The following is a 22033-nucleotide window of genomic DNA, read 5'->3' as shown; positions in this document are numbered from 1 at the left end:
CGATTCTACCTGATCGCAGATCCCATCGTGAGCACAATCCAGCGACCTCTAGAAAACTACATTTGCAAGGTAAGAATCATGACATCAAATAGGGTCTAAAACCCCAAAAGACTTCACATCACTTTCCTTGTGCGCATGTTTGTTAAACCGATGAATCGAAGTCTCTACTATAATTCATTAATGTTAGCTTGCTAACATATTTAACCAAGATGGTGAGCATGATAAACATTATACCTGTAAACATTATTATACCTATATAACAACCACATATTATTATTACACTATATTATTATACCTATATAACAACCACACAACGATCCTGGCTTCCTGTTTGCTAAGATTTTAAAATCTTACCATTAACTTTTAAATCTCTAAACAGACTGGCACCGCCTTACTTAGCCGAACTTCTCCATACGCACACTCCAGTTAAGGAGCTGAGTGGCTGATCTCAGCTCCTCCTCGACATACCTGAGACAAGGCTCATAACCAGAGGGGATCGCGCCTTCGCAGTAGCCGCCCAAAATTTGTGGAACAACCTACCACTTTACATTAGATCTGCCCCGTCTTTAGCACACTTTAAATCACTACTAAAAACACATCTGTCCTCCTTGGCTTTCTCCTCGAGTTGAGTACATTTTTATCTCAGCTGATTTTATTTATTTTATCGTATATCTTATATTCTATTTTCTCTTATTTTAATTACTTCTATTTTATTTTTACTACTTGCATTATGATGTATTACATGTTACTGTCCTCTTGTTGCACCATTACACTTGGGAATCACTTTGGTCAACCAAGTTGTTTTAAATGTGCTATATAAATAAGATTGACATTGACACAATAGCATTGTGAGGGTGAGTACTTGTATTTAGCTGAAAGTCATTAGCATGCCTTTCAACCCAGACAATGAGCTAGAAGATGCTAAAATGCTTCATAGACCTGAGGCAAACTACACATTAAACAATTATTTAATATGAAATGACCTTTTGCAAAAGCCACTGTCCTGTTTTATTTATTGTTCATGTCATATTTATTATAAGCCCCGCTAGTCTCAGACTACAAATAAAATATATTAGTCATAAAAATGAAAATGGACCTTGTGTCTCTGAATTGAGTTAACAGTTAACAACATTGACGCACATCAAATGACTTGCCATTGATTTACTGTTCTTACTTTTATTACATCAGCCTTTACTAATCGATCACTTGTCAAAACAGTGTTACAAAGTACTTTATGAGACAATATATATAGACAGAGCCTGTTGCGAGTGACGGAAATATGTTCTCCACCAAGTTTTCTCTTTATTTGTCAATTGGAGTGGGAAAGCTTTCTAGACTGAGACACTAATTAGAACACGTGTTTACCCACATTCATTTGATTTTCTGTTAATGAAATTTCACCAGTGACCAAGTGAATCTGAAAATAGTCTCTCGTGGTGCCACATGGCTTTTGTTCTGCCTGGTAACAAAGACTGAGACACATGAAAACACATACACACACACACACACGCCCGTGCACCCTCACTGGCACGAGCCCACTTGTCGTCATCAAAGACAGAAATCCCAGGTGCTGATGGGATAGGAAATGGTCTCTCTGGCTCGCCGCTGACTGCTGGCACCTGGCTGACAACTGATGACATCTCCCTTTTCATGTAATGATCCCTTTGACTTCAAAGTGAAAGTAGGGAAATCCCACCAGACACACACACACACACACACACACAACATTTGGATATGCATATACCTAATTTTTCTTCCCAGTGGCAAGGTGTGAGATGATTATAGCTGTCATTTCCTTTTTGTAAATATTCTTTAGATGTTCCAACTCTTAAATACAGGGTTTCAAGAGAAGCATCTTTTTAAGTCATTATGGTCACATTATGTGAAACCCAAGATGTTTAACAACAGAGCAGGGTGCAAATGGATGAATGAGTTCACTGATAAAAAAGACTTAACTGGTGTAATGCATCATGTTGTAGACAATAATAGAAAAATGACTAGTTTTATGGTTTTCATTATAAGAAAACTGACAAAAAAATCCCCCCATTGGAAATAAATATATATACTCAAAACTACCAAATAGTGCCAGAAGGTCTGGCTGAAGAAGAGCCAGACAAAGATGAGGCCATTCATGACACTGACTAACACTGGAAACACACACACAGGGGCATATACTGTAGTTGCTGCATGCATTTACATTCATCATGAGTGTGGTTCTCTGGCTACATCCACACACTGAGATATTTTGAAACAATGATGTAGACACCCACAACTGCTTGCTGATTGGGTCTTTTTGGTCATGACATAGCCTTTGCTGATTCGTTATGCTCCTATCACTTGACCCCCATCGAGAAGAAAACAACCAGCATCAGCCTCGGCTACCAGTGTAGAATGCAATATGTGTTACTGACCCCGTTGTCTTTGCGAATAGCTGTTGTGCAGTTAAATTCTGTATTTTACAATGAAACAACTGTATACATGCATAGGAGAGTAGTTATTATTTGAGCAATCTGTGTACACCAGCACGTGCATGCCTTCCTGTTTACACTGACATGCACATGCCCAGTGTACGTGAGTGGTCATGTGATGTGCGTTTCAGGCATGTTGGTATGGACACGGATTAAAACTAATACAAAGCCAAAACAGTCATGTGGGGATAGATCATTTTTTTGTTTGAAAACCCCATTTTGAAACGAGAAAGTAGTAGGATGGATGTAGCCTCAATCTCAAGCAGGGCTCCATCTGTCAAAATGTTGCATTTACAATATTAAAATGGAAAATTTAAATTCTAGTCTCATTCTTAGTTTTAAGTTTAATCTCCTATTTTGATGGATCCTGCTCATACAAGCACATATGTCCTGTGTGTGGTTGGCCTGCACTCTGGGTGTCCTCATGGAAGTACTGATCACACAGGGCCGCAAAAGGACAAAACGAGAGTGACAGGCAAACAGATGCTTGCCGCTGTGGCTGACACAGCCAAAAATAATCCTGGTAATAGAAACAGAGATTTGCTCCAAAAAAGTCCCACAGATACAAGCAGGAGGGAAATTATATGGTCTGAAACGAGGACCAGATACAGGCAGAGAGGCAAGGACAGGAGAGAGGAGAGTTTTACAATCTGGAGCTCATGCTGGAAAATGCAGTGCCACATGACAGGCAAAACAAACAAACAAAAGCAAAGTTAAAAGCGGAGAAATCAGGGGAAAAGCTGACATATTGTTGAGGTAACAGCTTGCTCCTCTTAGGGCTTCACTCAAGTGTTTGACTGTTCAGTAAATAGGCCCAGCATCTAATTAGAAACAGAATGTACCCACTTTCTCCAGCACTAGACCCAACCTTGGATGAGAGGGATCTTCCATGGGTAACTCTGTGGTGCAGGGGTTTGAAGAATGTATAAGTGTTGATGAGTGATGCCACTGGGGCCCAGGCCATCCCCTGAACCAAGGATTCACTCAGGACTGTGAGTGTGGGGATAACCTGCAGCATTTGAGACAGTAAGTAGGTTAAACAAGGTTTTTCAAATGTCCCTCTCACAGGCAACTTTCTCTAGCCTCTCCTGAGGGATTCACAGGCCAGATGAGATATACTGTATTGTGTCTCCTGCATGTTCTGGGTCTACCCGGGGCCTCATACCAGTCAGACAGGCCTGGAAAACCTCCAGTGGAATGCGCCTCCAGGAGTCATCCTGATCAGATGCCTGAACCACCTCAAAATGCACGAGAAATTAGATACCTTTCATCCTTTAACGTTTTGCCAACATTTTATATTGTTCCACTGGTGGGCTGCTTGATAACACTAAGTAAATTGTGTTCCTGCACAAAACTGGATGAGACAAAAAAGGCTCCAGTTGGAACCAAGTTATAGGAGTGGAATGTCAAATTCTTACTGTCATCGTGTTTTTGTTGACATTCAGACACGACACTAGGAAAGAGGATATTGATATTTTAAGCTCGTTCTGGCACTAGAAGAAAAGTCAGGGGATCTCCTGAGTCATTTGGATTAATCGTCAGGGGACCATGAACATCTGTGCAAAATCTTGTGTCTATCCCTGCAGCAGATGTTGAGATATTTCACAGGATAAGTGAGAACATGTCAGTGGCGTGAGATGCAAAATGAGCGGCACATCAAAGTCACTGGGAGTCATCCACTGGGCACCGTGGATGTCAAGACAGAGGCTGACAGAGGCTGACAGAGGCTGACAGAGGCTGACAGAGGCTGATAAATAATCCCACTCGGAGTAGATCAAGAATTAAAAATTGTCACTTTAAATTCAATGAAGCAGCAGCAAGTTTAAAGTGAAGTATAGCACAGGGTCAAGCTGACCATATTCACCCTCATGGTAAACTGCTTTGAGAACCACCTTGTAAATAAGTGTTTTCATGCCATGCATATGTTCTTACCCATTGAGTTCAAACATATTATGTCTGAGGAGGTATATTATTGCAGTCTACGAGTTCTAAGATACCATCGACTTGTCAAAGGGTCTCTTGACTCTGGTTCCTCTCACGTGCGGTTCCCAGGACAGAAGGCGTAGGGGATAGATCTCATCTCAGTGTGGTCTCTAAATCCTACGGTCTATTTCCATCGCTGGCCGGACAACCCAACTGCTTATATTTCCAGCTGCAACTAGATCCGTTGTATTGCTTTTGTGGAAACAAACAACAGACTGGCTTGACAGGCCCTTGTAACTCAACAACACAACTGAAGGAGAGACATTGTGAGAGAGTACGCAAGAGAGGGAGATACTGCTAAGGGCTTCCGACAGTTGGTTTAGCTTGCCATAAATAAGCACATCGTCTGTCAACACTGTGGCATTGTGCGACGAGCTGTGGTGTGCCGGCATTGTAACACTGTTCCGATTTAAAAACATCTGCAGCCATCATGACAGATCAAACTCCATTTTCAGAGGGAGAGATGCTGAGAGATGCTGAGAAAAACCAATCAGCAGTGTGGGAGAAACGGCAAGAAACAAAGGACAATAACCACATCGGCCTCTGAGAACACAAGTCTTTCCACTTCTGCAATTTCAATGTTGTATGTTTCGGTTTGGCTCTGGACATGGAAACAAATAGGTGGGCCCGAAGCAGAGTAATCAGGTAGTCAGCTGGAGTGTCAAACATGGACAAGCTTACGGGACCTTCACTGTGAACTGCGGAAACGCTGTGGTTGAGTTTCTTCAGTAACTCTACATCAGAATGTGCAGATGACAGTGCAATTACCCTCCAAAGTACAGTGCAAGAAATTTCCCAGCAACCTCAAATCACTGACACTTCCACTAACACTGAGGCAGAAAACATGGCCACCAAAATTGCATCTTATATCTACATGACAAGCAGACGCTGTAATGAGGTATAAAATCATATGGACGTCTATTCCCATGAAGAGGTTTGTGCCATAATCTGACATCTTCTATCAGGAGAGAGTGAAACCATTGAAAGTATTTTTTTTCTAACATACTGCTTATCAGTGACCTAAAGAGGTAGTGCCATTTTACAGCCTGATTATTTTCAGCTTTCACTAGCTTTTTTGGACAGAGCAACAACCTACGTAGGTGTAGGGGGGAGGCCAGCTAGAGGCTGGCTCGGACCGCAATTTTCTGCCTGTACCCCCCAAGCCTGATATGAACCTGACAGGCATTCTGTTTTTTGTATCTGAACCCGACCGGAGTTTGATGTTTCCCCAATTATAGGCATGAGCAGTATAAGAAAATCTAGTAGAATGCTGAGCCAACATGACCGAACCTGACCCAAACCTGAATATCATTTAAAGATTCTTGTCTGAACCCGCCCGGCCCATGCTCAGGTCGTGTATGCACACTCCTATAAAGGGAACCTATTTGAAAGAAAACAACACAACAACACATCAATAGCCTGTGATAGAGGGTAGCGTTAACCCCCTTGTTCACTGATGCATTTATGTACATGCTAGTGACTCCTGCAACAACCACCTGGGAGCAAAGTGCAGTGCTGCAAACTTTCAAGATTACAATGTCAAAGCTTTGGGCTCTGGCTCTGCTGCTCCAAACAAATATTAAGGATGAAATGTGTGGGTGTGGAGGGTTCTTTGCTGGAACACATCTGAGTAGCAAAACAAAAATGGGTTTATGTAAATTCAATTTAGATTAAAATCTGTTGTTTAGTAAAACAATGTATCTAATTTTTAAGCGAGTAATATTAATGTTTGATTTGCAGCTCCCCCACCATACTGCTGCCTAAATGTTCAGGATGCTATGATTATGTCTCCTGCATGCTTTGGCATGCAATGTGGAATGTGCAGCCTGTTTGGGATGCTTACAGCAACAGGTTGTGTGTTACTACGATTGGCTACACAAGAAATCTCAAAAACAGACAGTGGCCCATTTGCTACATTATAAAGTAATTTCACTTGCTTTCAAGCTTGGAGTTCTGGATACTCCATGTGCTGTTGGCATGTGCTCAACCAGAATATACCCTTTAACTTCTTAACAGCCTGTGCTAAGACTGATGTCCTGCATCTTGTACCAATAAAAAGTACCAATAAATGAAGGAAGGAAGAAAATTAGAGATGATATTAAAAAGCTATACACTATATATTTTACCTCACTATACCTTTGATTATGTAGTAGAATTGTTCAAGGAGACTGAAATATAAGTCCAGTAAAACGACATGCTGTATCCTACATAGGCTGCTTTCAGACATGAACTGAACTCCAGTGAAAGGAAATCTCCGGAGAAAGTCCAGACCCAATTGTGCGGTCAGCCTAGAGTTCATGTCTGAAAACAGCCACCACTCCAACACTCCACCCTGTATATGATACTATCAGTAAGAATCCATAAAGCTGTCACAACAGTGTCCCTGTAGCGCTTCACGCATATATTGTTGTTTATTGTTATATTGTGTTTTAGATGGGTGATAAAAAAAATGGCATGATGGTTGATTTGGTAAATTTACTCTTAAAACATGATTAAGTTGTGGAGACATTTGTAGGGCCCATGAGAAGATTGCGGGGTCATTAAGGTGATGCTTTATTCCTGAGGCACTTTGTGCTCCAGCAGAAAAGCTGGCGTGAGCTGTGAGAAGCCTTATTATGCTCGGCAGAGTGTGAATATCTGTGTGGTGTGGTGAGCTGGGCCATGCTCTCTTCAGCTAAGTCTGTCAGTGCATTCCAGCAACCTATCCAGGTGTTTGCCAGGCACCGGAATGGAACAGGCGGCTGCGGGACCACCTGTTCACAACAATCAGGACAACACACAAATTCTAACAATACGAACGATAGTGCGCTTGACTCGTCACTTTAACATGTCAGATTTGTCTCAGACTCCTGAACGCTTTAGCTAGCCATTTTGGCTAGTTCAACTAATAATGAACACTGCTGCTGGTTGATTAAAGCATAGTTCTGCCTTCAAATGCTGTCAGCAATGTTAGATTTGTAATGTGAGTGAACCCCGGAAAGGGGTTGAATTCATACATACAGACAATATTTTGTTCATATGTAACTTATGAAGACCACATTTAATACAAGCCCAACTCAAAAACATCTTAAATTTTGTTTCTTCAAAGATACAGTTTGTATTTGTTCTATATCCCCTGCATATATGTTGTTGGCGTTATTCACATGCTTTGTTGTTTTCTATTTGTCCTTGCGTTTGGCACAATGTGAGGAGAACATAATGTTATTTGTACCCCGACGATATAACATTTTGCCGACAGTTCCACAGCTGCAGATGAAACGGTGCCTAAAATGATTCAAAGTACTTCAGGGACTCCTGCAAATGATCATGACATAGTGGAATAGTTAAATAATGAGCCTTAAGCAGTATTCAGGAAATCTGCAGCCTCTCTTCTTTGTGCATCTTAGCTGCCAGGTGTTTATGTGCAGCCCGCCCACAACAAATACAAAAATCTGCACCATAAAGAGGATGAAGACAATAAAATGTCCTGAGAATGAAAACTTGTGGAGATTGAGGCCGAGTTGTAGGACATTAGAAACAAAAGTTGTCATTGCACATAGACTGTGACCAAATGTGTGCATGTGACAGCCTGATGAAGACTTGTTTTGAAGTGCAAACACATTGGTTTCAGGATTCAGTAAAGACCTTTGTACTTATTCATGGTTTGCAGTGTCCCTGATTCTTCTGTCTTTCACTTCTGACAATGTTTTTTTCTGAAGAGCCTCTAGACAGCCCTTCAGTTGTATAAGACTTTTTTTACTACTGTGCAGACCCGTTTCCTCTAGTTCACTGATGCAGACAAGGAGGAACAACCATGAGATCTATAATATCAATTGCATCATAAAAATGTGTTCATTTGTAAAATGCATCTAACTAAATACTTAAATTGATTCCTTCCTAACTTTCTGTGCTTGTGCTGTAGGTTTCTGGAAATGGATTTCTTTTTTGGAAGTGTAGAACTTTCCGATAAATATTTACTGATTTGAAAGAGTACTGAAACGACAGCCACTTTGGTGTCAATCTTCTCATCACTAATCATCGTCCTTTACACTTCATACAGAATATGAGGGTGTGAAAAGAGTGTGTGATGAAATCATTAGGCTATGTGCACATGCGTTAGTGCTGTGGAATGTAAGCATCGCTGCTTTAGATTCCTGAGCTCCTGCTTCTGGTCTTCTGGGCCCAAACTCAGCATTTCTTGTTATGGCACCACCATCTGGTCAAGCAGTATATAGTGGGGGAAATTCTAAATTTTATTTAAAAGTTTTACTTCAAATCAAACTGAACATCTTTGTTGCATTTTTGAAGGAACCATTCAAACCATATTCCTAAGCAAACAGCGTTCATACAAAATTCTACAATACAAAAAAACCCAAAACGTTTACCACATGCCTCTTTAGGTTTAAAATCTTAACCCAGACTTCTCTTGAAACTGTCAAATATAGTGGAGTGAAAAGTTTATTTTGCTGCTAAATTAAGCCACTAAAAATGGAAATTATTGTGTAAAAATGCAAAAACTGTGCTTTAAGTATATTTAACATCACTGCTCGACTTGTACAGAAGCAAAAGTTACAGAAAAATGTAAATATTTTGTGTAAGAGATAGATACTTTATTGATCCTAGAGGACATTCAGGGATCCAGGAGATTCAAACACACGTACAGGACAAGAGATGCATTTAAGAATTATGGAGCTAAAGTAAAAGTAAAATGCTGTTCGAATGGTTGGCAATAAACATCAGTGATATATATAAGAAAATACTAAACTTAAGAGAGTTGAACGTGCACATGTAAAATAATGTTAGAATTCTGTATTTGTATTATGCATTTTCTGTGCATATTTTATCCTATTACACTTTTAAGGCTAAAATATAGTAGTGAAGAGGCCACTTGCGTGATGTTTCCATTTTCTGTTCTTTATCCCGGCACTAAAAACTCCCAGAACCACTTTTGACACGACTGAAGTCACAGGTTTGCTGACAGAACTTTTTAAGGTAGAAATGTACGAGCGGCACGTGAAGGCAGCATCGGTCCCGCTGCTGCCAAAAGGAGAATCTCTTTTATCTGCGCGTGGTGAATGATGCTGCGCGCTGATTGGCTGCGGGCCGCTGACTTGTGCTCCATCCCGCAAGCCGACCCTCACAGAGCCGGGGCCGGGTGCTCAGTCAGCTGCTCCCGGTCACCGACACCGCTACCTGCCGCTGCTCCGCACACACACACACACACACGCACACACACACTCATGAGTGCGCTCCGTGTCTGCGCGTACCACCGGCTGCTGCAACCTGCAGACTTCACCTGAACCAGCAGAGCAAGCAATGCGCGCACACTGCATCATGTGTTACGGCAGGTTGTTGGTACTGGTGCGCTCCTCCAGGAGGTAACGGGGGTGGAGGTGTCAGCGTGCATGCCATCATCATGGATTGCCTTTTTCTTCTGATGTGGACGTTACCCAGCCCGCTGGTCGGCTGCACCTCAGTCAAGCTCCTCTCCACCCTCCTGTCCTGGAATATCATCAAGGCATGTGGCATTTAATTATACATGCACACACTGTTACATTCAACACATGCAACTCTAGAGCGTTGGTTTGTGTAGCGCGTGATTTACAGCAAGCCGGTGCTTGTGGTGAAAAGCAAGACAGATGACTGTCATCCCAAATTAAACTCATGTTTCAACAGACGATCTCCTTTTATCACTTTTAATTTGGCCTCCACTTCTCCCAGTGCTTGCAACCTGTTGCTACCTGTCCACTTATATGTTGTTTCCTCTTCCAGACGCTGCACATTTACTGCTCACACACCTCCCACACCGTTACGGCCAGCTATTCTTCCAGCGACAGCCACGGATTAAATCATGGTGAGTGCTTGCCTTTTGACATGTGTGGATGTTTCTTCCAGCTGGCTCAGCTCCAGTGTTTGTAGAGAGAATGCGAACAACACCAGATACATGGCACTTGTTGGTTCACTTTAAAGGACCAGGGAGCGCAGACAGTCTTGAATATAGCAATTAGGAATATTACAGTGTCAAATGAGGTGACAGGTCTGAAGCTGATGTGTTAAAAATGTGATGGACCCTTGCAGAAGTTTTTTAAAACACGCCGACTCTGCTGCAGTGGCTATTGAGACAAGACCGGTGAGTGCAGGGATTCCCTCTTGGCTGCTTTGTCCTGCAGAAACCAAGGAAACAAGCTGAAGTGATTTACATACTTTGATTTACTGAGGGAAATAGGGAGATGGACTTTTTTTCTCTGGTTGAGCAGAAAGTATCTCGCTTCTCTCGCCAGCACACCAGAGAATGGTTATTGTACAGGAAGTCATATCTTTTGCCAAATTAACACAGAAAAGAGATGCGAAAGAAAACTCAAACTCTCACTGCTCTCCTGTACTGAAACATTGCAGTAATTGTAGCATTTTATTCGACTTGAACACCATGACAACTGCATGAAATCGGGACATTCTAAATTTACAACCTCACGTTTTGAAGTGTTGACCCATATCTGACATGCATGGAAGTATGATGTTGGCGCAAAAGCTTCTGTTAAAATCCATCTGTGATCCATATGACTTGCTGCACTCTGGATTACAACTGAGCAGAAAATAGACAAAGGTTTGGTTCCCTACTGAAAGTTCTTTAAGTAACCTTTAAAGATGATGTATCCATCAGATTTTCTTCATCCATCCAAAATATCAACAGAAATGTTCATGCAGCAAATGTTAGGAAAGAGTTTTTTTCATTTTAAAAGATAAATCAGTAAATCAGTGCCAATATTTTTTGTAATAATATAAGAGTACAAAGCAATCACTGGAGTGTTTAGAATAGAGGCTCCAACTAACTTTGTTATTTTCATACTGTGTAGGGTTTAGTGACATCTAGTGGTGAGGTTGCAGATTGCAACCAACTGATTCTAAGTTGAAGAAAAAACACAACGAATCTTAGTTTCAGTTGATTGTACACGAACGAAAACACATTTCGTTATACTATAAATCAATTATACCAATATATCCCCCTAGAATCTTCACACTGGACCTTTAATATGGTGTGACTGTTACTCTCCACTTGCGATCTGTCCAGGGTGAACCCTTCCACTCGCTCGATGTTAGTTTGGATTGGTTTTAACTAACAATTAATTGATCATCTCATATCAAGTATTTGTTCTTGGCATTTTTTAATGTGATGTCCTTTCCATCACTCTGCCTTTCAGACTACGTGTTTGTAACCCCTGTGGAGGTGGACTCTGAAGGGGGATACCTGACGCATGATGTGACCAGGCAGGGGCATCGCAGCAAGAGGTCCCTCTCCTCTTCTCTGCATTACCGGCTCTCTGCCTTTGGGCACAATATGCAACTGGACCTGTATCCGTCCTCTGTGGTCGGCCCGGGCTTCACCGTGCAGACGCTCGGCCCAAACGGCATCGCCACGGTGATGGGGGATGAAGGCTTTCACAACTGCCTGTATCAGGGATTTATTCGGAACCTGTCAGCCTCCTCGGCAGCCATATCAACGTGCACTGGACTGGTGAGTGTCTGCCAGTAACTTTGTGGATTTTCTTTGTTTGAAAATCTCGACAGTCATTGTATAATTGACTGTACCTGATTTGATGGTTTCTAGATTGTTTGGAAAAGTGTTCCATCCCTAAGGTTGTTGAAACATCAGATAATTTTACCTCAAAACCACTTAGGACTCATTTAGTCTTAACGTTAGATATGTTCACATATACGAAGGGAGCCGTCGGTCCATACAATTGATACTGACCAAACAGAGCACTACCACAGGAACGTCAGGGGACGGTGTAGCCAATACTTGGAGAAGAGAGTAGAGAAGAGGGTTATGCAAGTTGGTCTGAAATTTTAAACTGTCGTGTATAAAGCTGCAGACGACTGTAGACGTGAGACACATAGAGGCATGTATGTGAGCAGTGACTGTTACATCTTTTGCAATGGACATATCTATTTTTGTGCGTAATGACCCATAACAGGAATGCTGTGTTTTCAGTTCCTAAAAAGTTTATAGAATATTTTTGAAATAAAATATACTCAACACTCGACTCCTGCCTCAAGCTCCATGTCTTAATTCCCCAAAATCTTATGATCCATATGTTTTGATGAAACATGGTATGCCCAATTCACACCTAAATCCTGGGTAACATGACACCATTACCCATGAGAGTAAGCATCGGTTTCTAGTGCTGTGTCCTGCACTTCTCTGAACATTGAGAGGAGTGAAAAAGGAGAATATAATTACGAAAGGAGGAGGAGGAGGAGAGAAATGCTTCAGTACAACTGCTCATTGACACACTCAACTTATCGATCAGAAAGGACAATCACAGGAAGAGTTGATTTACTGTGTACTTCCTTTACAGTCAACCTCATGATGTAATATCTGTTGGAAATTACATTAGTTTCACTTTGGTTTCGGAAGCACCATGGTTAACGGACTAGCTGGCTCACAAGACCATCTTTCACAACAGCACTAATTAAACAACAGTCTACTAGTGCAGGACTTGTTGTGTTGCCTTGTGGAAACATGCATTCATCACATTTTCCATGTCAATGCCTTTGTTTACACATCTATGCTAATTTTGCTCACTGTTATTTCCGTTTTTCCTCAGGCACCACACCCACTGTTGCACTGTAAGAATGAATATTCAAAGGAGTAGCTCAACATTTGAGAAGTAGGCTTATTTCTCTTATAACGAGTGATAAAGAAACATTATCCTCAACCTCTATGTGATTTGGTACAGAGCTGGTGTTAGGACAGGTTTAGCCTATTGCCCGAGTAGCACGTTACTTCATGATTTCCCTTACATAGCATTCCCTTCAAAAAACCCAAGCAGGAAAATTCGTAACATTTTTTTTTTACCGTTATCCTGAAGTGGGTTGCATCGTCAAGCTCTGATCTCAGAGATCTGCTTTCAGCCTGGAGCATTAAGTGTTTCCCAGGAACAAAACTAAAGTTCCAATCCAATATTTCCGCAGACTGCGACAATGGCCAGTGCTGTAAATATTTTCCTCAAGAAAACATTTAATCTTTCCAGGGAGACAGAAGACATCTGTGGATGCCTTGATACTGATATGGATTATAAAACCTGCTGCTGGAACAAGTAACAAAATATATTTAGACTTCTCCCCTAAGGTGTGCGTATAGGAAATGCTATGTAATGTAACACTAGCTTAGCTCAAAGGCAGGAAGATGGGCCAATACGATGGCTTTTTTTGTTGTTGCTAAAAAAGCTTTAAATAAGGTTACCAGAACCTCTAAAGCAGACAAATGTACACATATATATGTGTTATCATGTAAAATGGCAGTTAAAAAGTTACAATTAAGCTGCTTTCAGCTGCTTTCAGCACAATTAAGACATTTTCCTGAAATTTTCTAGTGGGGCTGTATGTGAGAACTCAAATGTCCAAGTCAGTTGCTCCAGACAGTTTCCGGATCTTTTCCCGCCAGCTCCTAAATAAAATGTTCGGAAAACGTCAGCGTGAGTCCATGTGAAAATACAGTGGGAAAGTGCAGGAAAATTTAAATGAGGTTTCTTTTAAAGAAATTCGATCGGAGAGCTTTTGGCGATAAGAGCAAACAGGAAAAACGAATACACTCCACAGCAGAATTGATGTCATATCCTGCCTTCTGCATGCTCTACCCAGACTTGGCCCTATTATGTGAGTGCAATCTCCTCCGACATTATTACGTGAAAAGAGTTCATGTCTGAAAAAGGGCTTCAGCGTTTGGCTTACAGTTTGGCAGTAAAAATTTGTCCATGCTAACCTTAGCTGGATATATTGAGCAGGTTATTTACTGTTTGTAAAAAATAGCACCAACATGTTACTTGTCTTACTTTTTCTAGTAGCACAGAGTCAGGTCAGCTACTGTTTAACTCTGCCTTCAGTCTTTGCTCACCAAGCTACTGACTCTGTTAGCTTGATTAACTTCTTAATTCATGCTGACTTGACTTTACTCCTGAGCACATCACAGGATTCATGATGCTCACATCAGACCCACGTCATGCTGTGTTTGGGCTTTAAGTACGGTTGATATGTGTGAACTCTTCACATTCAACATACAGATATGTTTCCTTTAAGGACAAAGACTGTAATTACAAGATCATCTGTTTTCATGTGCGCTTTATGAGGTGCCGGGTCCCATTCCTCGACGCATCCCACACCAGCCTGGACCAGATGGACACACTGCACTCCATAAAAGCCATACCTCCATTCATCATCCAGTCTTCATACCTCCTCTTACCTCCTCCTTCCCTGCTTGCCCTGCTCTTTTGTCCTCTGTTTGCCCTGCTTCTTCGTCTCCTCTTGTTCTCAGCAATTAACGCCAGGGTGAAGTTTGAGCTGCCTGGCTGGCACTGCTAATCTTCACATTGTCCCTTTCATTAGGCTAGCTCCTACCCACAATAAAACACCACTGACCCGTTCTCTTAAAAGCGCTGCGAGGACACAATGTGATTGGGTCATGATTGCATTTGAATGGGCCTCGATGAACGCTTTGATCTATTTTTTACTCCTCTCCTCTTGAGCTTTTGCTTAGTTTGTTTTCCTTCTTCCTCTCCCAAGTGGGACTCCAGGGCCATTGCTGGTTGGATGTTCACTCAGCCAGTTCAAATGGACTCATGTCTTTTATATGTCTGGCAGATGAGCAACAGAAATGAAAGGTGAATGAAAAAAGTGCATCAAAAGTGAATTCTCTGACTTTCCCTCCTCTGCCTGTCTCTTTCTCTTAGTGCATCTCACTGTGTGTGTTGTTAGACTGCTGCAAGGCTTACAACAACGAAAGCAGTTAACCCCTGCTTTGCATCTGGCCCTCTGCCCAGAATATTTGAATTAAGTACAAACGAGGAAGGAGCCATTCAAGACTGCTCGATGCAGTGATGAGCTCGAGGAAGAGATTAAGGTGGGATTATAAACAATGCTGAAGAGGAAGAAGTCAGGACAAAAACACAAGGAAATCCAGGAAAACAAGAGAGAAAAGCAAAGAGGGTGAAATAATGAGCGAGAAGTGAGCGAGGCTGGGCTGGAAGAGCTTAGAAAAACTGCTGCTCAAGATTAATGTGAATTCATTGTCTTGGGTGGAAGCTCCCAGGGAGGCTGGATGGTCTCTTTATGGAGAGTTGAAGAGATGGATTCAGTTTATGTCAAAGAGCTTTGGAGGAGAAATGGGGTGAGGTCAAAAAAGAAAGATTGCTCTCTCGTTCCTCACGTCATTGTCTCCTTTCAACAGAGACAAGGGAAGAAGAGACAAGGGAAAAGCGAGTGTCTGAAATAGGGTTTTTGGACTTGACCCTGCTTGTTAATAGCGCTGAGGTGTCAGCACCGGCTTCTGGGCCAAACCGACACCAGCCTGTTTTAAACATTCACCCTGGCCCGGGCCAAGCAGATGGATGTGGGATTCAGCAGTTTAAATGAAGACAAGGCCAAGATGGTATTAAGAGCGGGGCCGGATGGATAGATGGCAATGAGGGATTTTCCACAGGAAATCCTCATTAATTGAACATGGTGTTATTTGCGGGCTTTTAATTACTCTCTCCGTGTCCTTGCACAGCACTGCAATTCATGCTTTTGAGTGAAATGAAGTTGTCTGCTTTGCTTTTGCATGAGAGATGAAAGGATGTCGTTTCAGATGTAATGCTCTCTGATTTGTAAAAGGAGGGGAGGGCAGGGGAGCAGAGGAGGGGGCTGGTGCTCTTTACTTTCTTCTTTTGAGGGTTTCTCATCTGAGGTCGCTTCGCTGGTTGACCCCAATCCTCTCTGGCGTATGGGGGGTGGGTGCATGGGAAGGTGGTTGGAGGGGGGTTCAACCTGGACCCTCGCAGGCTCTTACCACTGCATATAGAGCAAGTTCAGAGCTGCTCTCCACTCTCGTGAATGCTGAGGAGAGGGGTGATTTACTGCTCCCCTCTGTCCCCCCAGCCCCTTCCCAGGATAGGATTCTTCCCCAGGGGTGATGAGGGCAGATTTGAGTCCTGTGCTGCCACTGTACTGGTCCCTTTGAGAAAAAAAGTTACACCACCATAAGATTAATAATTTTCTTTGCTGCTCCTCATTGAATAAAAACAAAGAAGTTCTATAAATGAGCAAACAATCAAATATATTATACATAACATTGTCCAAAATGTTGTCCCGGAAGTTTTAAGTTTGGTCGCCTTTTAATAATATCTGCTTTACCTGTCTCTGCTATGTCTATACGTCTGACGACGTATAGCGAAGGAAAAACCCTCTGCTAGCCAGTTAGCATGTTAGCCAGTTGGTAATTTTTTCCTTCCACTGTTTTTATTGTCACTCATAGTGGATCACTATTATTCATTGCCGTTTGCTGCGTAACTTGAGTAAAACTTAAATACGTTACCTCATCTGTGAATGTGATTTGCACCTGAGTCACATCATGTGGATTTTCATCAGCAATGGTGGGGGCGACCACAACTCCCATGATCCCACACTGTTTCACATCGCCACCATACTGGGTGTTTTGTCACTGTTTTAGTTGAGAGACCCCTAGCAACCAAAGTTACATATATTATGTTTAATATTGTAAAATATCATTGGTTCCAACTGTTTATTTGATTATTTTGTCTATGTAATGATAATCATTTGGACAACAAAATGTCAGAACAGAAGAAGAAATACATAAAACACATTATATAAAACAAAAAAACAAGTACAAAAAGACAAAAGAAGTAGGGGCGGAACTAGCAGGTAATACCTCTTAATCAATTTTAAAATAAATCAAATAAATCTATCAGTTAACTAACAAATACATCTGTTAATAGTGTCAACCCAAAAAAACTCTATATAATTCTATATATTTTAGAATGTGGGGAGTGGCTTATGATGCAATGCCTTTTGAGGAATCTAGAGAGCACCAAATATTCTTGCTTTTATGTTTCTGCAGAAGTCAGCATCTAAAGTTTGGATTATTAATTTGTTGTTTGTTACCTTGGATTTATGGATGATGTTAGTGTTGGTTTATATCATATAGTTGATGACTTGGCAATCCTCATCACGGCTTCTTTACTTAAACATTTGAGAGGTGTGTGCACCCCGCGTCAGGCTGGCTGTTTCAGGTTGTGGCAGAGCTGACCATGACCTCTGCTTTGACCTTTCCCAGGCCCCTGCAGGCCAGGTCAGAGACAGGTTGGGCTCTGTGGAAACTGAGCACTCAGGTTCAGAGTAACCAATAGGTGCAAGTCAAAGGATCAGTTTTCCTCTACTGTAGCACTGTCCTTATGTTGCTTCACTGTGAGCTGTGTCATTTAATGACTTTTCAGTGTGTGGCGTCCAGTTGTGAGAGCCGAGGAGATAAGGTTTTTATATAAATTGAACTGAAAAGGAGCCAATGTCCTCCGTCAGAGCTGTGCGTGTCAGTGTCCGACAATTCCTGTAACTTTCCGAAACCAACAATCCAACTTTCACTGCACTCGGTTTGAACTTTTGTAGTTCTCCCTCTCCCTTTGTTGCACAACCAAGTGCCTTTCTGAAAACTACACCATTATCTCTGAATCACATCTCAACCTTCTCTATGACGGCAGGCTTTTCAGATCAGATCATTGTGATTTTGGACTTAGTTGGATAACATGTTGTACAAATCACTTGTTTGCTACTATAACTTAATTTTATGCATTTAAATCCACAGCTCCTTTATAATGAATTAGCCGATTGTCCTTCATCTAGTGACTAAATGTGATGGAACAGGATCCTCATGATAGAGCTGAGCAGTATCTTTGGCTGTTTCTGCAGACAAAAAGACAGAGAGACAAAAAAGAAAAAGAGAAATCAACGTACAGTTTTTTCCTTAGCTTCTACAGATTTCTTACAGACTTTCCATTTAGATTTAGAAATTTTTTGCACACCAACCACCAGTGCCTGTTTCATTTTTCTTCCCTACACTTTGTTTAGATTTCTGTAGTAACATATCTTAAATCCTTATTAGTTTCTAATAATGCAAACTAAAACCATGGTTTAGTTTTGGATAAGCCCAAGACAAAACTTGGATGTGTGGTGCTAGTATCACAGTTTATAGCCTAAATGTGTGTTTGCACATCCACGTGTGAGAGGACGAACACTAAAGAAAGTGTCAATACACACCTCCTTTATTCTCTCCCCCCAGCTCCCTTCATCTTGTCAGGCATCTCAGATCAAACCTGCCGTTTGATGGCTGTCGTTGACACGGTGCCGCATGTTGTGGCAGGCCCCAGTGACTGTCGTACGACAGGAGCTCAACCTACGACCTCTGTCTGTCTCCAGCAGGCACAAGGTTACATGTGGCGTGAAGAAAGCCTTTTCTCTTTTCCCGGACCCTTGTTATTGATGCTGGGCGTACTGGAGCCTCTGGAGGGCTTTATGGTTGAAGGACACATCTCAATGTGATTGTAATACAGGAGAGGTTGAGCCCCATTACTTGTTTACAAAATGGGACATCCTCTAGCAAAATTCTTTCTGGCATCAAAGAATCGAAGTCCGTTGTTTTTTTTAACTTTTTGAAAGTTTAAAATGTATTTCAGGAATAATAAAGTCAGTTCTAGTCAAAAACTGCTGTATAGGATGTTTCAATATTTAACATATGCAGATGCGATCCCATTAAACTCCTCATGGAGCTGAGACAGTATATTATTACTCATCCGTCGGGCTGGGAAGGGAGACAGCACATGATGTGTGAATGTTTGCCAGTGTGCTCCAAATCCCTTAGGTTTTTGCAGAGTAAAAAATGACACTTGAATGATCGATTCCCAAGCACCACTCAGGCTATTTGTACCTGTCCGTTTTCTGTAAAGGCCAACAAATTGGAACATCTTCCCACTACAATGTGCCTCTCTGGCTTGGCCATAATTCAGCGACTGGGCTGGGCCACAGAGGAGCTCAGAGCTTGGCGCTACAAGAGGAGAGTGGCCCAGAGCAGTTCCCTGGTGGTCTAGACACTGACAGTGATGTAGTGCCCACCGTTAGATGCCAGCAGGAGAGGGGGGTCAGGTTCTCAGCATGGGTGTGAGATGTTGTGTGTGTGTGACAGAGAAAGGAAGAGAAAAAACAGAAAGTACATGTGTGTCTGTGTGTGTGTGTGTGTTTGCGCGCGTCCTTTATGGTCTGTGCAAGGTCTTTCTCACACAAGACTAATGGATGGTGTTCAATTCTTCAAGTGGATGCTGCAACTTCTACAAACAGAGCCCATACATCAAATGTGCCCTACTATTGTCACCAGCACATTACATTCACTGATGCTGTGGTGAAACAGTCCAGGCTCACCAGTAAACTTGGCACGGATGATAAAGAGTAATAAGCGGTTTGGTAGTTTTAGATTGTTTTGAGTTTGTATGTATGTTTCAACATTTCAGGCCCCATAGTAAGGGACACAAGATCTCAACTCCAGGTTCTGGGAAGGTACAATCTGGGATTAATGGTTTTATCTGGTTTGGACCTGCTTTTTTTTAAGAGTGTCAGACTGTTGTCAAGGTGCGGATGTTTTTTCTCGTGGTAGAGTGTAGAATTAGTTTTAGAGCTTTTCACTTTTACTGGATGCTCTACCTTTAGCTCTTTAGTAAATAAGTCAGCACCTGGGCCATCTGCTAAGGGTATATCTAATTATTGTTTCAGCGGGACAAATAATGTTGTCATTGTACTTAAAGGGAGGATTGGGAAAAGTAAATCGCATGTATGGTCTTTCAGGAAAAAAGGTCTCAAAAGGCAAGTTGTACAAACAGTAGAACTTATTTAGAGCAGCTATCTTTAGATGTATGAGAGCGTCATCAAAGTGAGTCAATAACATATCTGGAAATATTTTCTGATCTAAAATGTATCTGTTTAATATGTATTAGACCTTCTATGGTTGAAGATTTGCCCTGAGCCACACTGAGCTGGAATGGTGCGGTTCAGCAATGACTACAGACACTAACCGAATTAGGAGCCTGGTGAATGTGGACAAATTGTATAATTGGTCAAGAGGTTTGTAGCTATCGCTTAGTCATACCAAAGCACATGGGTTACCACATGTTTACCCACTCAGCACCAACTGCAAACATGGGTTTCAGCTTTGGTGAGATGTACGTTTGAACCAATGCCTTCACTCGTCATGGAGGGTACATGTTTCTATCTTGTGTTAACACAGTCCGTTTTTTAGTCCTGTAATTCATGAATTGATCTTGAAATTTATGGAAAGTAAAATCAGACACTTAATTATTCCATACCTGCTGGTGTACCAGTCCGATGATGAGCTACTGTAAAAATAGACCATTCCTTTTTTTTGAAACATGGAACTTTTTGCTTCCTTACAACTCACAGTTCATTCATCTCCCCTGTGTGATAGGATGTGACTTCCCTTCTCTATCATCTCCACCTTTCCAGCCCCAGGTGTTATTACCGACCTGGTCGACCTTTGCTGGGAAAAAGTCGTGGTCACACACATCTCCAGCTCATTTATATGCATTTTTTCTTGCACAGATTTAAAGTTGATTTAATTGCACTAATTTGCATCAGAACAGCAGTGCATTTTTAAGTCAATAAAAGTGTTACAGCTGTGCTATAACCCAGTTAGAGTGCAGTTAACAACACTTGGAAGGAGGACATTTCCATGTGTATGAACTGGTGTGGGAGTTGTCCTCCTGTTTCCTGCTGTGTCTACACTGGTTAACGAGTGGGACCGTGCCCAGAGGCTCCAAATGACAAAAGACTCATCCAGTGCCATCAGTTTCTCTCTTTGTGTGCGTGCCCACCTCTGCTGTGTTCCCCAGACACATTCAGACGGTGTCAGTAGGTTGTTCAAAGACAATTAGCGTGGCCAAACAAGGACTACAAAACCCTGGGCTATTGACACATTGTGATCCTAATCAGTCGTACATGAGGAGGGTTATCTAGACATGCCATCGGCAATGGAGTGATTTGTAAATGGCTTTGCTGCAGTTCACCAATCCAGCCGTCTCTCTCTGAATGCTGCCGTGCTGTGATATACAGTCATTAGACGTTAAAGGGGGAGAAATCCAACGAATGTCATGCCCTGTCATTGCTGTTTGGCTCCTGTCTTCTTTTAATCCGAGATCCCAAATTACCATCTCTTCTCTACCCGGTTCTTACCTCGTTTTAAAGACACATCATTTCTCTTGAGCAAACTGTAATTACTCAGATTATGATTCTGTTGAATAAGTTTGATGCTTGAAGGGCCCGCTCTGCTCCTGAATGACTTTTTCCCCCCCAACACCACACACTGTGTTCACATGAGTTTCTGCTGAGCTGGAGTGCAGATGTGCTTTAGAGCGCAGTAATCACCGGCTTGGGGCTTCTCACCACTTGGCCCTCGTCTTTAACAGCATGTAAGCACTTACTCATTTGCCTTATAATATCATGGTGGGAAACCTTAAAAGGAGCTGCAGTTTATACAGAGACAAGCTAAAGATGCCGTCTCCCTTGACACGAATCAGTATGCTGCCAAAGAGACAGAACTTTTTGTCTATTGACTTTATACAAGGAAAAAGGAAAAATCACGAGTTTTATTCTCATGTTGAAAATACCACAACTGCTGGACTGGAGGTGACCTGGTTCAGCCTGTTGTCTGTCTTTGGGGATTGTGAGGGAGAGTCAGAGAAATGTGAGAGTCTTGCGTGTAAATGTAGGTGGAA

The 22033-nt window shown here is 41.9% G+C and overlaps 1 protein-coding gene across 2 annotated transcripts in view; it reads left to right on the top strand.

The window, feature by feature from the left end:
- The first annotated feature begins 9568 nt into the window (after nucleotides 1-9568).
- adamts18 (ADAM metallopeptidase with thrombospondin type 1 motif, 18) overlaps nucleotides 9569-22033 on the top strand; it is a 58513-nt gene continuing 46048 nt past the window's right edge. The window contains exons 1-3 of one of the 2 annotated variants that reach the window (XM_035160512.2): nucleotides 9569-9948; nucleotides 10203-10284; nucleotides 11630-11943. In XM_035160512.2, the coding sequence (XP_035016403.2) occupies nucleotides 9847-9948; nucleotides 10203-10284; nucleotides 11630-11943 (498 nt within the window). In that variant the 5' untranslated portion in view covers nucleotides 9569-9846. Of the gene's footprint in view, nucleotides 9949-10202; nucleotides 10285-11629; nucleotides 11944-22033 lie in introns of those variants that run through there. The other variant, XM_035160514.2, reaches the window with a different exon arrangement.

Source organism: Hippoglossus stenolepis, chromosome 1 (genome assembly GCF_022539355.2).
Source record: "Hippoglossus stenolepis isolate QCI-W04-F060 chromosome 1, HSTE1.2, whole genome shotgun sequence".
NCBI lineage: Eukaryota > Metazoa > Chordata > Actinopteri > Pleuronectiformes > Pleuronectidae > Hippoglossus > Hippoglossus stenolepis.
This window is presented reverse-complemented; position numbering and strand designations above follow the sequence as displayed.